The following is an 18,137-nucleotide window of genomic DNA, read 5'->3' on the forward strand; positions in this document are numbered from 1 at the left end:
GAACAATGTGGTTAGTACACTAAGAACCGTGGACTTTAAAAGGGTGAACTGTGAACTGTGTGGTGTGGAAATTGTATCTCAACAAAGTGTATACACACACACACACACACACACACATACATACATGTATGTGAAGGGGGAGAGGAAGGAGGGAGGGAGAGGGAGGGGAGGAGAGAGGACGCCTAAAGTGCCCTTCTGGCCTCAATCAAATTACCCATCACACTCACCATTCGCAGGTTTTGTGTTGTTCTTGTTTCTACTGCTCTGAGGATCTCTCTGAATCTCCCGACTCCTCTCGTCAAGTTCCTGTGTGCACACAGAGTTTGACAGGGTTTCCATCTGGCGTGCACTAATATTAAATATTTTATACACATATTTCAATGCATTTTGTCTACATAAAAGCTGTTGGCTAGATTTTAAGCAAACAATTATTTTGCACATGTCTGTCCATCTTTGCTTGACTCTGAAAAATTTGGCCTGGGACTGCTGGTCTTTTGTGCTTCCACAATCAAATTTTCTCAAGGAAAAAAAAAATCTGAATATCAGTTCTGAAGCGAAGGAAGGAAGGAAGAAAGGAAAGAGAAAGAAAGAAAAAGAAAGGAGGAAGGAAAAAGGAAAAAAGGAAGGGAGGAAGGAAGGGACCGAGGGAGGAAGGGAGGAAGGAAGGAAGGAAGGAAGAAGGGAAGGGGGAAGGGAAAAGGTAGGGGAAGGGGAGGGGAGGGGAGGGGAGGAAAGGTAAGGGAAAGGAAGAAAAAGAAAGGGGAAAGAGAAGGGAAGGGGAGAGGGGAAGGCAAGGAAGGGGATCCCGGCAAGGGAGGGGAAGGGAAGGGAGGGGGAAAGGAAGAGAGAGAGATAGATGTAAGGCATCTAGCAGAATCTACCCTCAACCTCCCAATGGCTCCATAGTTTTCCTGCTCTACTGAGTGGTGCTGAAATCTGTTTTCACTTAAAAGGTGGGCGGTGAGAGAGTGCGGGAATATCCACAAGGCACAGAATGCAGTGTGCTAAAGCCTTCCTGTAACTTGCCATTTTTATGGTCAGGACAAAGATAACAGGCATGAAAACTAAGGGGCTCCACCATGCAATCACTCTGCATCTCTAAGAACCTAAATTACTGCCCCCAAAAAGCCACCAAGCCAACGCTGTCCTCCCCACTCTGCCCGGACAAGAAGCAGCAAGTGGTCAAGGCCTCTTTTGCAAGCAAATGCATGAGGACCGGAGCCCTGAGCGGTGCGACTCCGATGGGAACACGTCTCCTCTCACTGCCCCACACTTCACCGAGACACGTTTGGTGACACATTTCCGTCAAGGGTAGGTAATTATTTAGTGACACCCTGGGCACTGTATCCAGCCCCCACATGCAGTCCTCCCTGCAAAGCTGTGCCCGGCCCATTCGGCTGGGAACACTTCCCAGCCAGTCCCTTTACATTGAGCGCTGCCGCCACCTATGACATAACTCGGTGATATTTATAACTGCTCATTAGAACACATCTCATCTTTCCAAAAAGCCGCAGAGCGGGTCAGCCGGTGTGGACCTGTCAGCCAGCCTCTGCGGGCCGTGGCAGGTGCTCTAGGCATTTGGCTTTCTTCTTGAATGACATTTTCAATCGCGCAAAGGTATTGAATCAAACTGAACGTGGGCTCTGTATGCTACAAGCACCCACAAGGGCTATTAATTTGTATCTTCTCCCTACACGGCATCCCAGGACTCTCGTTCACAAGAACAGCCCCGGAACTTTAAGATAACAGTTTACTGGCGAGAGCCCATCAGTTCTCCTGTGTTCCTCTCACCCACACATTTCAGATGGTATCAGATCAGAAGCTTCACAGTGGCATAAAAAGACGCTGGTGCTCGGGACTCCAAGCAGTGCTACAGACACTCTAACAGAGCCGTGAATGCAAATTAGGTCATGGGCCCCAGGACACGCGAGCCACTCTGCTTTCCCTTTCGTTTGTTTTTATGGGATCCATGCTCATGGGCAACAAAGTACGTTTGCTCTGGATGGAAGCGCAGCTCTCCTAAGTGATGGGGGGAAGGAAATAGCTCGAACTCATCCGAGGGGCGGGGCGTGGATACAGTGGTCTAATTTCATTCCAGAACCGTGGACTAAGCTCCTACCCTTGTACACAGAACAGCAGTCTTGACTGTATGACACAGGGGTGGGAGGGACTGAGGGAACGTAACTGGAGACCCGGGTTCACAGGACTCTTTCACCAGGTGGCTATCAGCTCTGAAAAGGCAGCATCGAATCTAAATAGGATAAGCCGGGGTCGGCTACAAGATAGGAGCTGGTCATCCGCAGTGTCTCTCACACCCTCCTGGCAGAATGAGATACTGATCCAGTTATGAAAGCCCAGAATTTTCTGGCTATCCACGAGAGCCAATGCAAGCTAGCTCCTTATGACACAGAAGTGGAATGCCTTGCTCAGTTCACCAACCCAGTGAGAGAGTGAGCTGGAAGCTTTCTACTAGATTCTGTCGCCTTCCTGGGCAAGAGAAACTGGCTCTAAAACTGAAGTGCAGCTCTAGAAGAGGGAACAAAATTCTAATACAAGAGCTCAGGTCTCTGACTTAATCATTTATATGCAAATTACCTCATATATACCTAATACACACTTTAATGCGTTCCAGTGATCATGGCTAATGAGATGCTCCCAGGAAGTGGCTCAAAATTGGAAAGAAAACCCATCGGCCCAGGTGAAGCAGTCCGGTGTCGAGGGTCCTGCCTCAGTTGCCTTAGAAGAGAAAGGATGGCTGGAGAAATCAACTCCCCTCCGCGGGCCGGGTGGCTCTCCCGCGCGGGACCGAGGCCCCCTGCTGGACAACTGGAGGAAGTGCCCGGACTCACGGGGGCGCCGCGCGGGAGGAGGTGGTCAGCCACTGGGGGCTTATTCCCAAGGCTGGCAAATATTGTTTTTCGCAACTGTTTCCAGATTATTCTGGAGAGAGCCTAGGATTCAGAATCAAATTCTTCCTCAAGCTCTGGGAGGTCCTGCTTGTAAACAGTAACCCTCAGGGGCTGACACCTCGCCAAGCAAACAACAGGGAGCCCTCAGGAACCACCACAGATCAGTCTGACAGCAGCAAAAAGCCGCTGGAGGGGGAAGATTTTAAATATTAGAAAGAAAAGGAAGAAAGTTTCCCAAATGCAAAAACATCTCATTTTCAGCAACTCCTATACCATTCATACATTTTTTAATCACCTAATTTTATTCAGTCAATCATTTCTACTATTGCCATGAGAGCAGGAAAAAAAATTTTTTTTTAAAGATTTTATGTATTTATTTGACAGAGAGAAATCACAAGTAGATGGAGAGGCAGGCAGAGAGAGAGAGGAAGGGAAGCAGGCTCCCTGCTGAGCAGAGAGCCCGATGCGGGACTCGATCCCAGGACCCCAAGATCATGACCTGAGCCGAAGGCAGCGGCTTAGCCCTCTGAGCCACCCAGGCGCCCCAGAAAAAAAATTTTTTTTAAGCTGGACAGATAGGGATGCCTGGGTGGATCAGTTCGTTAAGCAGCTGCCTTCAGCTCAGGTCGTGATCCCAGGGTCCTGGGATCGAGTCTCACGTCCGGCTCCCGGCTCAGCAGAGAGCCCGCTTCTCCCTCCCACTCTTGCCTGCTGCTTTCTCTGCTCGTACTCTCCCTCTCCGTTAAATGAATAAATCAAACCTTTAAAAAAAAAAAAAAGCTGGACAGATAATCATGATAGAAAGGAACAAAATGGGGAAATTAACGTATAAGAATTATATTCTAAGTGCTATGAAAGACTCCAATTTGAGGGAAATAAAAGCCACATGATTGCTTTCATGTCTCTAAACTATTAGTTCATTCCTAAAACGTTGAGGTCGTTAAATATCCAGAATGAACTGTTGCTTAAAAACTCCACTTCAAAATGAAGACGAGGGAGCCAGGGACTCTCCTCGGTTTTGAGGGTTTCCACAAACCCTTCACATTAGGTCATTTATTCCATTTCAACATTCCTGACTGAGCAAGCGCAATGATGTCAGAATTCATTATGGCAAACTATTCTCAAAAACGAATGTTCCTGCCAGCCAATGAACAGCGGGCACTTTGGCAGGCTGTCAGAACATGGGGTTCACCTCCCGCATCTTGCTTGGGGAAGCTTCCCGAGCTGGGTGCGTGTCCTTCCGTGTGGAATGGTTCCCAACGGCTCAGCTATTACCAGGGAGAAAGGAAGGGCCCTTGAGCACCAGCTGCCTGTCCAGTCTGATGAGCAGGCACAGCCCTGTTTTCCCTTGCCAGCACCCCTTTCTGTCCCCTACCCTGCAGCGGGAGCTCAGGCCAGTCCCACCGCTTTGCTCGTGTTCCAACTCAAGCCATCTACTGCTCTGTCTTGACAGGAAAGCCCACCCACTTTTCACAGGGATACATTTGACTCCTGGTGACCTATCTGCGCTTTTTCTTCCCTCCTCCTTTTTCATCAGGTTTCATCATCTTCCTTCCTCCTTCCAGGTCTCATCTGCTGGCCCTCAGGTCAAGGCAAAAGCATGACTTCCTGAGGACACAGAGGGAGGCCGACTCGGTAGCACTTGGCCTCCCTCCTGACTTGGAGGCCCTGCCTGTAACAAGCAGGATTTCTGAAGGCGGGTCAAGTCCAGGGTGGGGCCTGTTCTGTGACTCTGAACCACGTTCAGAGCTCTTTAACACTGTCACCTGTGACTCTGTACCACCAAACCAATGGGAAGCTGTATCAGGAGGGAGGCCAGAGCTCCAAAATCAGAAATGAAAAAGTGGGACTGGGAGAAACTCGGAAACTTAGAGAACCATTTCGCCTCGTGATGGGTGGCTACTCGGCTCAATCCACTTTTTTGGTTGTCATTTCTCCTTTTGTTTCTTGGGACTAGGCTGGGAAGCGACAACTCTTCTCCTTAACTTGTCCTTCCAGATTATTTTCTGACCTCGGAGTGTGGCCTAGGCCACCAACGCACTTAAATTCAGTATCAACCATCACTGCCATGCTAACTCGAATGTCAGAGGTGAATAAAATGTTTGGCAAACTCTGAAGGCATTTTTTCTCCTTCCCAGTGGTTTAGAAATTATACTTAGAAAAGATCAGTTACAAAATGAGTCAACACCATAGATGTCTCAGAGCCTAGAAATCGTGTGGCATTTCCCAGGTCCCTTCATACCAACGAGCACTCTGAAGCTCTTAAGCAGCAGGTCATTTCAACAGCTACTAAGCGCTATTGTACATCAGGTTCCAGGCTCATCCGCGAGGACATGCTGGTGAGCAAAGGACACCATTCCACCTCAGGGAGACCGGAGAGCTTCACACCCCTCACCCCCATAAACACATAGGCACATGTGGACCAAGATCTGTGTTTTGCTCATCGACACATCCCAAGCCCCTCCAACAGAGCCTGGCATACAGCAAGTGCTCAACATATACTCATTGAATGGTTTTCAAAATGACAGTGAGTTGAAATAACCAAGACCAACAAGGGGGCACATTTTCTACCTGTTCCTTGTCCTCGTTCTCACTGTACTGGATTGGGTAGCCTGGCAAAGCAGAACATGTCACATGTGCCCTCGGGGGCACCGTAGCATGGGTCCTATGGGGGCAGGGACCCACACGCCTGACCAAGTGACACAGCTGGGCAGGCCCTGCCTGACAGCATGGAGAGGGCTGCAGGGATCATAAGGATTTTGGAGCCCTTTTTAAAAAACTTCCAGACATTTCAGGGTAGCTTTCCTGCCTGTGTGCCTTTATACATGCTCCTTTTTGTCTGAGGTGGCCTGGGGGAAGGGGACTGTTAGTGACCCTTCCAGACCTGGGTCAAAGGTCACCCTAGGGAATGGCTTCCCAGCTTTCCTAGGAAAACACAGGTGCTCAAAATACATGCAAGCTTGTTGGGAGCACCTAGAAAGCAACACACTGATTTTCATTTGTTTTGATGTCTGTTAGCCCACCAATCGGTGATCACCTTGGGAGCAGTGGCCCTCTTTGTCCCAAGGGCTGCACAGAGCCAACCAGGCACCCAGTGACACCTAGGAAGCTGGTGCCCTCAAAAAGAGACGAGAGCGAGGGCCATCTTCTATTCTGAAGTCTCCTTCCCCACCTCCCTGCCGAAGAGTTTTCTCAGTTACAAACAGGATGCCTGAAGCAGACACTTCTTACTTCATGAGACCCACCCCAGTGGAACGCTAGCCACTTCAACACGACCCCAGAAAGCCAGAAATAAACTCTGCTGCTCCAGGTCACTTGCTCTGAGTTCTCAGGCTGGAAAACTGCTTCCCCTTCATTTACATAACCTCAGCGGCACTTATCTGGAAAAAGTCTGAAATCAAAACCAGAGATCCAGATCTGGAAAGCAGAAGAAAAAGGCATCCTTCCCAGTCCAAAAGGGCGATTCTGGCCAGCGCTCAGGGAGCTGTTTTTCCCAGAAGGGCCTCCAGCTTCTAGCTCTGTATGTGCTCTTCGCCTCGTATCCAATGACATGCATTTATGGACACAGATGGCCCGCTGGAGTCAGAGGTCAGGGATCAAACCCACAACCTTGGCCTCAATAGCAAAGGACCCCATCTGATCAACCGAGCAAGCCAGCTGCCGCCTAGATATGGAGACGGAGGATGTGACAACTCTCCACACTGGGATGTGAACAAGCCGGCGAAGCTTCCGGAAGCCTCATTTCAAACCTAATGAGAGTTGTACTAGGCTTAACAACATTTTTTGTGACTACCTCAGCAACTGAGGATTCCCCGTGACAAAGGCAGAGCAGAGGAGACACTCTGGTCAGCTGGCCAGGCAGCCGGCAGCACGCTGAGCGGGCACCGTGTACCAGGCCATGTCCTGGGCAGCAGAGGTTCAAATCCAACAAGGCAGACAGAGCTGTCTTGGTGTCAGGACAGGGACATGCAGACTGGTCCTTCCGACGGGGCATGCTAGAGGCCCAGATGCAAGCCCGATTCCGAAAATGAACCTTCCTGCCTCCCTCAACGACCTGGTCCCTGACATTCGTCCAGACCCCCAGCTCCCTGAGGAAACAACAGAGTACAGGAAGCCTTGCCTCCTCCCATGTCCCTCCTCTCCAATCTTTGGGAACGGGTCAAAGGATATCAGTCCTCATTCCAGCAAACTATCCAAAGAGCCTACTGTGCCCCAGGAAAGGGCCCCGAGGGTGTAGTCATGAAACAGCACGAGCCAGGCTATCACCATGCTCAACGTCACCCCGGAAGCCAAACAGTCCCCAGCACGGAGCTGGGCTGCTCGGTCTGATGACACCTATGCCGGACAACCCAGAGCTTGTCTGCCGTGGAAGGCCTGGAGATCCCTACACTTATCTATACACTGACACTGGGAGACACAAAACAGAACGTGGACCCTGGAGCCAGCTGGGATGGGCTCAAGCCCCAGCTTCACACTCACTAGTTGTTGACTTTGGGCGAGGGCCTGTGCCTCAGCATCCTCATCTGTAAAATGGTGATGACAAGAGCACCTGGGTGGCCCAGTGGGTTAAGCCTCTGCCTTCGGCTCGAGTCATGATCTCAGGGTCCTGGGATCGAGCCCCGAATCGGGGGGTCTCTGCTCAGCAGGGAGCCTGCTTCCCCCTCTCTCTCTGCTTGCCTCTCTGCCTCCTTGTGATCTCTCTCTCTCTGCCAAATAAATAAATAAAATCTATAAAATAAAATAAAGTAAAATAAAATGCGTCCCCCTCGTAGACTGGTCCTAGGAATTAAATGAGTTAATGCATGAAGTGCTTTTAAGTGTTCACCTGTATTACTACTATTCCCCTCAAAACTCTGCCTTTGCTCTGAACCGTTTTGGAATTCTGGAATCTACCTTCCAGTCCATTTACAGAATAAATATCCGTTTTACTGCTTTGGTGACATTTAATTTTGGAGGGGAAAAAAAAAAGGTATTCCCTAGTTTGATTCATTCACTGACTTTATTATTTACTGAAAGCCTGCCATGTTCTCAAAGACAAAAGATAGCAGCCGATGTCACAGGAGGGTAATAGAAACTCCTTCTCTGGGGCTCTGTGGTTACTCTGCCAGGAAAGGATGGTGACAACGCCTAAGAGGGCAGGTGCCCCCACGGAGGAGCGCAGAGTCTCCACCGAAGGCCAGAGTAGGGGGCAGGACAAAGGAAACACTGAGAAGTTGAGGAACTGAATCCTTCTTGTTCTAGCTCCGTTAATACAGCCAACTTCCAGAGATTATTATGGAATCAACTGACAAGCGTCAGGCCAAACTCAAAACTGTTATTGGGCATCTGAGCCACAAAAGGTAGTTTAGTGGATCAAACCAATAATTTGGGCAGTTGAACTACTAAGATTTTATACGTGTGTAACACAAAGCTGACCAGACAGAAGCTTAGCACTGACATAATTTCCTTCCACTGAGGGAAGTGTTTCCTCCAGATCCTGCCCAAGCTGGAAGGAATCCACATTTAGCAGGAACAGAACAGGAGTGGCCAGGGCTCCAAATGACTTGCTTCCTAAGAAGGGACATAACTGCACGCGACACTGGAGCATCAGGCCAACTTACTATTCATTTTATAAGTCGCTATAAAGGTAGCAGAAAGACAATCTAAGAGGTAGAGATGGTCTGCTAACAGTATGACTTCAAACACTAATCGACACTAAGCGGCAAAGTCACATAGATAAAAGGATTTCTGACCTCTTCACCCCATCGGTTGTGCTCTGGAGAGGGCAAAAGGCAGGAACGACATCAAGGGGAGGACGGTCCTTGCAAATGTACCAAAGTACTTGAGCTAAACATTAAGTACAAGGATCAGAGTGCATGTTCACTTCTATTTCAATTAGCAAAAAACAGAACTACATTTCCAAAATAGCATCTGGGGACAGTATTTCAAAAGCTATGACAAGTGAGAAAAAAATCCAAGCGACTCAGTTTAAAAAAAAAAAAAAGACCTTTAAATGTACAGGGGTCACTGGTCCAAATGCCTCCAGGAGCCAAACGGGCAGCAACGTGGGTAGGGAGGGACAGTGGGCCCAGGGAATAGCAGCAGCTCCGGGGGACAGGGGACCGTGCTCAGGCCCAAGGCCAGTCTAAGGAGTCCTGTCCAAAACCAGGCCAGATGCACTCAGTAGGGGGCTCAGCCATTACATTGGCAAATAAAAGCCTCCAATATTTTCTTGGGGGAATAAAGCACCACAGTATAGCTCGGCTTGAGGCAGCGTGGTGCTGTTTGGGATTCTTGTACATCCTCATGAGTCATGCCAGATAATTTGCTTGGGCCTGGGAGAGGCTAATCAGAAAAGAGAAAAGGGCAAAGGTTGAGAGTGATCATGAGAAGAAGAGGAGGAAAGGAGAATGGAATGTGAGACATCTGGAACCACATGGAAGGGAAGACAACTCCGGATGCTAGGCGTGCACAGAGAGAACTAAGGACTTGGGCAATGGGCTTCACCCTGCTGGGCCTATTTCCTCATCTATGAAATGGGACTGTCCCCACTCCTGATGCCCCAGTAAGATGATACTTGGAAAGCTCCTGGCCCAGGGCTCAGAATCATGTCGACCCTCCCATTCCCTTACCTCCCCATGGCCTCCCACCACCTGGCCCTCTACTCCACAGGGAAACATTCACTGGGCAAGAGCCAAAAGCAGCTGGTGGTGTGTTTGTGTGGCTCTGGTTTAGCAGAAAATGCTGCAAAATCATAACTATTTTATACCCTGTCAAAATTATCTTTTCAAACAACAAGTGTTTATTTAGCACCTACTAGAGTTTAATATGTGGGGAAACAGGCTTAGGATATTAGGTAACATGCCCATGGTCACCATCTAGCCCACAGACAGAAGAGCTGGGATTTGAACTCGGGCTCAATTTGATTCCAGGGCGCGGAAAAGCGGAAGACGACCCCTGTGGTGCGGAAGCCAGGGACAAACTTGAAACGGAGACTACTTCCCATGACATGAAAACAGAGGCAGGAGAGGAGCCAGAAAGGCTGGGAGTAGACAGGGCCAGATCAAGTGTCCACCTGGATGTGCTTGTTCCTGAAGAAGGGGTGGGATTCAGGGCCCTCCCAGGAGGGGTGGACGACAAAGGGACAGCAGAGAATTTCTGAGTGGTCTGAGCAGACACAGAACTCTTAAGTAAGATGGTGTCAGACAAAGAGACTCACAGACAATACCAAAGTGGGTCTATCCACGGTCACTACGTTATAAATTCAGTCCTTTCCTCCTACAGTGCCTCATGTATCTGGCCCTTCCCAGTCAGAATTCACAACCAATCACCTCAGATGTGAGCTCAATTGTACGTTTGGACCACCTACAGAAAACAAGCTTCGCCAAGTGCCAAGAGCAGGACAAGTGTCACTACGAGGAGCATATGTAGTTTGCTCAGGGGGGATAAGCTATTCCCAAGCCCCTCGAAGCCATTCAGAAAACCACTGGCAAGATCACTAAAACATATTTCGCTCCCTGATCAAGAAAGCCCCCCTAAGAATTTTGGCTCCTTCAGGACAGAGACTGGGTCCTCATGTGCCCCATGTAAAAGACGCAGCAGCACACATGCTACTCACGGGGCCACTGTGAGGGTAACATGAGGTGACAGTAGATATGAGTGAAGGTGAGCCATCACTGTCAGCTGAGGCGACACTAACTGGTTCCATGCCACCCTCCAACCTGCTATTCCAAATGGTTCTCCCACCAACCTAGTGAGGCACGCAGGACTTCAGTATCTTCCACTGACAGGGAGGGAAACGGAGTCCCTGAGAGAGAAAGGGAGAGGCTTGCCAAGTGGCCCTGTAAGGGAGCAGCCTCTTGATTCCCAGCATGGGGACCCCTCCCCTGGCCTCTGCTGGGCAGTGTTCTACCTCATTTTTCACTGCCCACCCTCCCCCATACACAGAAAGTCACATCAAACAAACCTATCACCTGGGTAATTCTTAGGAGACAAACACCCTTATAACTACCACCCAGGTTTAAAAAAGATGATTGTCGATATCCTCATCCCAATTAACAGGCTCCCCTGTCCACCCGAAAGTAACTGCTACCCTGACTTTTGGAATAATCGGTTTATTCCATTTTCTTATGGCTTTATAACTCACGTGTACATGCCGACACCAGAGTTCAGCTGGGCCACTTTCATCCTTACTCAAGGAGGTTTTCAAATCTCTTCATTGCAGGTGCCCCTTCTAGTTCTTTCTTTTCCTTACAATTTATCTATTAAAGAATCTGAACTGCTTGACCTGTAGCATTTCCCTTGGATAGAAAAATCATAGTTTCATATATTCCTCTGTCCTCTGTGTTTCTTTCACTTGACAGCTGGATTTCAAGGCTTGACCAGTCCAGGTTCAGTCCCTTTGCTCAAGACTTTGCCAGTGGTACGTTCTTCTATCAGGATCTTCATCATTTCTGGCTGTCACTGTTTTTTGCGGGGGTGTGGGGGGGTATGGGGGGGTAGTGCCAGTTGCCCATGATGCTCAGTGGTTAGATACATTAATTTGCTGCGAGTTACAAAATGGTGATATTTCAATGTAGAATGTCTCCCTGTAGTTTTCATTCATTAGCTGGAATAATCTTACAGGAAGGTGGTTTCTTTCATCTAATATTTGGTTCTCTAGTTCTTTTTATTTACTTTGTTAGATACTGTTTTAAAACTCATGAATTTAAACATATTTGATGAGGTTATTGCAATTTTTATCCTTCTTGAAATTCAAATTGTCCCATATTTGGCCTGAATTCTTTTACCATGATCCTAGAAATCTTTTGAGCTTCCTTGCTATCTGGTATGTAAAGATGTTCCAAGTTCATCTTATTCATCTCTTATTCCAGAACTGGAATGAGGTTTCTTTTGTTGGGAAATGATACTTCGGGATCACAGCCATGGCACTAGGGATGTTCATTGGTATTGGGTCAGTCCCTGAGATGGAGCTCTCTCTCTCTCTGTCCTTCCCTCCCTCCTCCTCTCCATGCACCCATGTATATACGTTTACATACACACACATGCACACACGTGTATCTATGCAAACACACACAATTACCTCATGATTTCCATTGTTTCCAGTATTTCCAATTTAATCATTTGAATTCAGGACTGACAGTTTGTTTCTGATTTCTTCTATCTCTTTTAAGATTGTATTTATTTATTTGACAGAGAGAGAGAGAGAGATCACAAGTAGGCAGAGAGGCAGGCAGAGAGAGGGAGGAAAGCAGGTTCCCTGCTGAGCAGAGAGCCCAATGTGGGGCTCCATCCCAGGACCCTGAGATTATGACCTGAGCGGAAGGCAGAGGCTTAACCCACTGAGCCACCCAGGCACCCTGATTTCTTCTATCTTAAATCTCTTTTGCCTTTCTCCCACACCAAGAATCCTGGTTCTCAAGGACACAGGGGATAATACTTAGAACATTCCATAAGTATTCATTTGCTTTATACAATGTCACGTAAAAGCATTTCAGACATGCAATGCTAATAATACCACCATCATTATGATTACTGAAATGTTAAAAACTTATTTTCTGCATGTGCTATCAGCATTCTCCTTCCATTTTTAAATGTATGATTGTACTCTATCTGTTATGAGACACACAGAAAACAGAAAAGCATGACCCACAGTGAGAAAAGAGGACAATCAATAAAAGCTCACTTCAAATGGGCCCACATGTTGGATTTAGCAAAGACTTCAAAGAAGATAAAAGTATGATCAAAGATTTAACAGAAACTATATAGAAGATTTTTTTCAAGATCGGATGACGATGATTCAAAAAATGGGGACTCTCAATAGTGAAACAGAAATGATAGAAACTAGCCAAATGGAGATTTTTAGAATTAAAAGTATAAGTACAATGAAAAATCCCCTAACTGGCTCAACAGCAGCTCTGAGATGGCAGAAAAAACAATGATCTTAAAAATATACGAATAAAAATTATCCAGTCCAAAGAACAGAGAGAAAAAGGACTGAATAAATACAGACACATAATTATAAAACTGCTAAAAGACAAAAGAAAAAATCTTGAAAGTAACAACCAAATTAATCACATACAAGGGAACAATAATAAGATTGACAGCAACTTTTCATGAGACATAGAGGAAGATACACTCAAGGTACTCAAAGAAAAGAAACTGTCACCAAGAATTCTATATACAGTACAACTGTCATCATGAGTGAATGAAGGCAAATAAAGATGTTCCCAGATAAACAAACAGGTGAAAGAATTCATAGCTAGCAGACATGCCCAATATGAAATTTTAAAGGAAGTCCATCAGACTGCAAGGAAATGACAAGAGGGTAATTTAAATCCACAGTAAAAAATTAGTTAGAGTATCAGAAATGTAAATATGTGGATAAATATAAAATATTGTATAAATACATTTTAAATCATTTCAAGTTCTATAAAAATAAGATTGTTATGAGGCAGTATTTCCTGCACTGTTGTGTTTCTAACATATAGAGACATTAATAGCACAAAGAAGAGAGGAAATAAAGCTCTATTAAAGCCAAGTTGTATATTTTACTAAAATTAAGTCAGTATGAACCTGAAGTACTCTGCGATAATTTAAAATGTACATGATAATTCACAGAGAAACCACCGTAAATATTTTAAAAAAGACAGGTAAAAAAAAAAAAATCAACAGAATTAAAATGTAATACTAAAAAGTATTTGTTTAAAAAGATGCCACACAGGGCGCCTGGGTGGCTCAGTGGTTAAGCCGCTGCCTTCGGCTCAGGTCATGATCTCAGGGTCCTGGGATCGAGGCCCACATCTGGCTCTCTGCTCAGCAGGGAGCCTGCTTCCTCCTCTCTCTCTGCCTGCCTCTCTGCCTGCTTGTGATCTCGCTCTGTCAAATAAATACATAAAATCTTTAAAAAAATAAAAAATAAAAAATAAAAAATAAAAAAAAATAAAAAGATGCCACACATACAGAAAACAGAGCAAGATGGCAGACAAAAATCTGATCATATCAACAGTTCCATTAAATGTGAATGGACTAAATATGCCAGTCAAAAGGCAAATATTTTTATGTGCTATCTACAAGAAATATAAAAGAGAGGAATTTTGTTCCAAAGACATAAATAGTTTGAAAATAGAAAGATAAAGAAGATATACCTCTGTAAACTAACTACAAGATAGCTGGTGTCGCTGTATTAGGATCAAGTAAGACAGTCCTTAAGTGATGAAACATTACCAGAGACAAGGAGGCATTTATGAAGAAGCTACAGCTAACATCAGGTCATGGTGAAAGACCAAATGCTTTCTTTTTAAGATCAGGCAGGAATAAGATAAAGATGTCTGCTCTTGCCACCTCTCTTCAACTCTGTATTAAAGATTCTTGCCAGTGCACTGAGGTAATAAAAGACATACAGTTTGGAAACAAGAAGTAAAACTGTTTTTATTTACTGACGACATGATCCCATATATAAAAATTCTAAGTAACCTATTAAAAAATTCTAACTAATTAATAAGTTTGGCAAAGTTGCAAGGTACAACAACAACATACAAAATCAATGGTTACATCCCTATGACAGTAAAGTAATCTGAAAGTGAAATTAAGGAAACAATTCCATTCACAAGAGCATGAGAATGAATAAAATACTTAGGACAAATTTAACAAAAACTGCAAAACTTGCATAATAAAACTACAAAACATTTTTGAGAGAAATTAAAGGAAATCTAAATAAATGGAGAGATACTGGATTGGAAGATTCACTATTATTTATATGGCAATTCTCCCTAAATTGATCTAGAGATTCACTGCCAAACTTATCAAAATCCTGGCAGACTTTTTGTGTAGAAATTGACAAGCTGATTCTAAAATGTATATGGAAATGTCAAGGACTGAGAGTAGCCAAAATAATTTTGAAAAAGAACAAAGTTAGAGAACTTATACTCTCTAATTTCAAAACTTGCTGTGAAGCTACATATTTAACACAGTGTGTTACTGGCTTAACGGTAGACATATAAATCAGTGAAACAAAATAGAGACTCTAGAAATAAACCTTTAGATTTATTTCCAGTTAACTAATTTTTTACTATAGTGTCAAGGCAATTTAGTGGGAAAAGAGACTTTTCAACAAATGGTGGTTGGACAACTGGGTATCTTAGATACAAAAAAATTTTACTTTGACCCTTACCCCACACTATACACAAATATCAAGACAGACTAGAGACCTATACATATAAAAGCTAAGACTAAAAAAAAATAAAAATAAAAAAAAATAAAAGCTAAGACTACAAAATTTCTGGAATAAAACAGGAGAAAATCTTTGCTGTCTTAGATTAGGCAAAATTTTCCTGACAGGACACCAAAAGGATGATCCATAAAAAGAAAAACTGGTAAACTGAACTTCATCAAAATCAACTTTTTCTCCTTAAGTGACATCATTTAAAAAATGAATACGAGCCACAGACAGGCAGAAAATATTTGCAAATTATATATCTGGTAAAAGACTTGTATCCAGAATATATAAAGAGTTCCTACAGTTTGATAAGAAGACACCGGATAGAAAACAGGTCAAAAAATTTGAATAGATGTTTCGCCACAGAAGCTACAAGAATAGCTAACAGGGAAACAAAAACTGCTGAACCTCCTTAATCATTAGAGAAATCCACATTAAATCACAATGAGATACCATTACGAACGCAGATACTGGCTTCATTTAAAAACTGGCAACCCTAAGTGTGGCAGAGAATGGAAAGAAGCTGTAACACTAACACATTGCTGGCAGGCATGTAAAATGGCACGACCACTTTGGAAAACAGCTTGTCAGTTTTCTTAAAGAGTTAAACATGAACTTGTCATCTGACCCACCAATGCCACTCCTATGAATCTCTCCAAGGGAAATGAAAACATGTGTCTTCAGAAAGATTTGCACATGAATGTTCATTAGCAGCATTATGCATAATAGCTAAAAAGTGCAAACGACCCAAATGTTGATCAGTTGGTAAATGAGTTAACAAAAGAGAGCACAGCCATACAATGGAATAACTTATTTAGCAATAAAAGGGAGTGACCTACACAGATACTCTACAATGCGGGGGAATGTGAAAACCATGCAAAGTGGAAGAGGCAAGACACAAAGGTCCACCTACTCCTCGATTCCATTAATGTGAAGTTTTTAGAAGAGGCAAATCTACAGGGACAGGTAACAGATCAGTGGTTGTTTGGGGCAGAGGGTGGGAATGGGAACTGACAAATAGGCGGGAAGAACTTTTTAGGGTGATGGAAATATTCTAAAGCTCAAGCATGCTAATGGCTGCCCTGCTGTGAAAACTGACTGAGAACTGAACTGCGTATTTACAACACATGAATTTTATATATATATTACAACAGGTGAATTCTATATCTATACCTATATATCTATATATCTATGTATAGATATATCTTGAACAGAGCTGCTAAAAATATTCAGCAGCTTGCTTTATGCTAATTTTTGCCTACCGCCCCTCCCCCATGTTTACCTCTACCTTTCAGCTCTTTTTGTCCCTTGTGCCACTACTTGGTCAATTTCCATTCTACACTCCCCAGCTTCCCCTCACTGTGGGGAGCAGTCCCCGCAAAAGCCCAGTGGTCTATTTTCAAGTCTTTGCAGGGACCAGACCACTCCAGCTCCTTGGATCTTACTTGGCTAATTCCAATTGGCCAGTAAATGCTTGTTGGCTATTTCAGGGTATCTTGTTCTCAGGCCCATGAGATGGCCCATTGCTTTCTCCCACACAAATGCCAAGTGACACACCAGTCCATGGTGTAAGTGCTCACTACATGCCAGACACTGTCAGGCAAACTGCCGTTAATAACTCACTTAACCCACTCAACAACACTATAATGTAGGTGCATTACTGTCCCCAGTTATGAAAGGGTTAACCGAAACACAGAAAGGTAAGTAACTTGTCAAGGTCATGATGCTAGCAAATGTCTCTGATAACATCCAGAGTCAGTGCTCTTTATCCACTAAACAATGCTGCCTCTAACAAGAGCATATGAAGTTATCCTGCCTGACAGATCAGCATTTACCCACGACTAACAGCCCTGTCCCCCTCAATCCTCCCGGAGATAGGAAACTGTACCCCTCCTTCAAAGACTAAGTTCAAATGTCAGTTCTAAGAAACCGGATGAACTCACATTGGCAGGTGGCTGCCGCTTCTTCCCCTCCCTTCAATTCTCCAGCCCATCCCTCTATGACAGTGCTTTTCCCCAGGTGTTACAATTATGCGTTGACATCCTTGTCTTTCCCATGAGCTCAGAGAACATTTTTTATTCATCTCATATCCCAGAGCTTACCCTAGTGACTGGTGCCCGGCAGGCTCTCAATAAGCATGCACAGAATTGAGTGGGCAATAGTTGGTTTAAAAAAAATAAAAAAAACCCAACTAGCTCAAAGTGTACTTGAAAGCAATATAATTGCATCTTTTAAAAAGATCTGTAATTCAGAGGTTTTACCAAGGCTGGCTAATGAGTTTTTCTGGGGTATTCTTTAGAAGAAACACAGCATTTGATTCTTCCTGGTATTTTAGCTGCTTATTCCCAACAAGCAGAGATTGGTGCTTCTGATGCTAATTTGCCAGGGAGATTCAAAGGAGAACCAGCTACCATACCCTTCAACCAAGCACCTGCCAGCACAGAGAGGACAGAGGAACAAGAACTAGCAGACGGAAGGTAAGACGGGTCTATGCCAGGCCTAAAGAATTACCACCAAAGTCACCCACATGAAAAAACGAGAAAATTTCAAACCTAAAATAGAGAGGAAGGTGGAAAAACCAAATGTCAGTTGAAAAAAAAAATTCATTAACTTTTTTAAACTCTTACAATTTAATGCAGGATTTTGCTATGAAAACATACAAATATATTGTGGATTTCTTTGTTGATGTACAGACCTCCGGTAGACATTGCCATAAAAATATAAAGGCAGATACTTATAAGAGAATTTATAGCCCCTCTCACTTTCAGTAGAAGGTTCTAGTATTTCCTAAGAGAAGTCAGAAATTCTGCAAAGATGTCTCAGTCATTTTCTGGGCTTTAACTCAATCTCTCTCTGTAACTACAAGAGTTGACTAAAAATACCTCTGGGGGAAAAAAGAATGGAGAGAAAAACAATGATTTAAAAAGAAATAGGTAGGAAGTATCCCTTGAAAAGAGCTGGTGCCCTCATGCCCTCCAACCCTGCTCTCATGTGAAATATTGATGCATTTGACACCCAAGCCAAGGAAGGAA

The 18,137-nt window shown here is 44.6% G+C and overlaps 1 protein-coding gene across 2 annotated transcripts in view; it reads right to left on the reverse strand.

Annotated features, from left to right (window-relative positions):
• Positions 1–18,137, reverse strand: part of TTC7B (tetratricopeptide repeat domain 7B) — a 247,564-nt gene that overhangs the window by 139,074 nt on the left and 90,353 nt on the right. For both annotated transcript variants that reach the window (XM_044230241.1, XM_044230240.1), the window contains exon 6: positions 228–306. In XM_044230241.1, coding sequence (XP_044086176.1) covers positions 228–306 — 79 coding nt within the window. The remainder of the gene's footprint in view (positions 1–227; positions 307–18,137) is intronic.

This window comes from Neovison vison, chromosome 13 (genome assembly GCF_020171115.1).
Source record: "Neovison vison isolate M4711 chromosome 13, ASM_NN_V1, whole genome shotgun sequence".
In the NCBI taxonomy this organism is placed as follows: Eukaryota; Metazoa; Chordata; class Mammalia; order Carnivora; family Mustelidae; genus Neogale; species Neogale vison.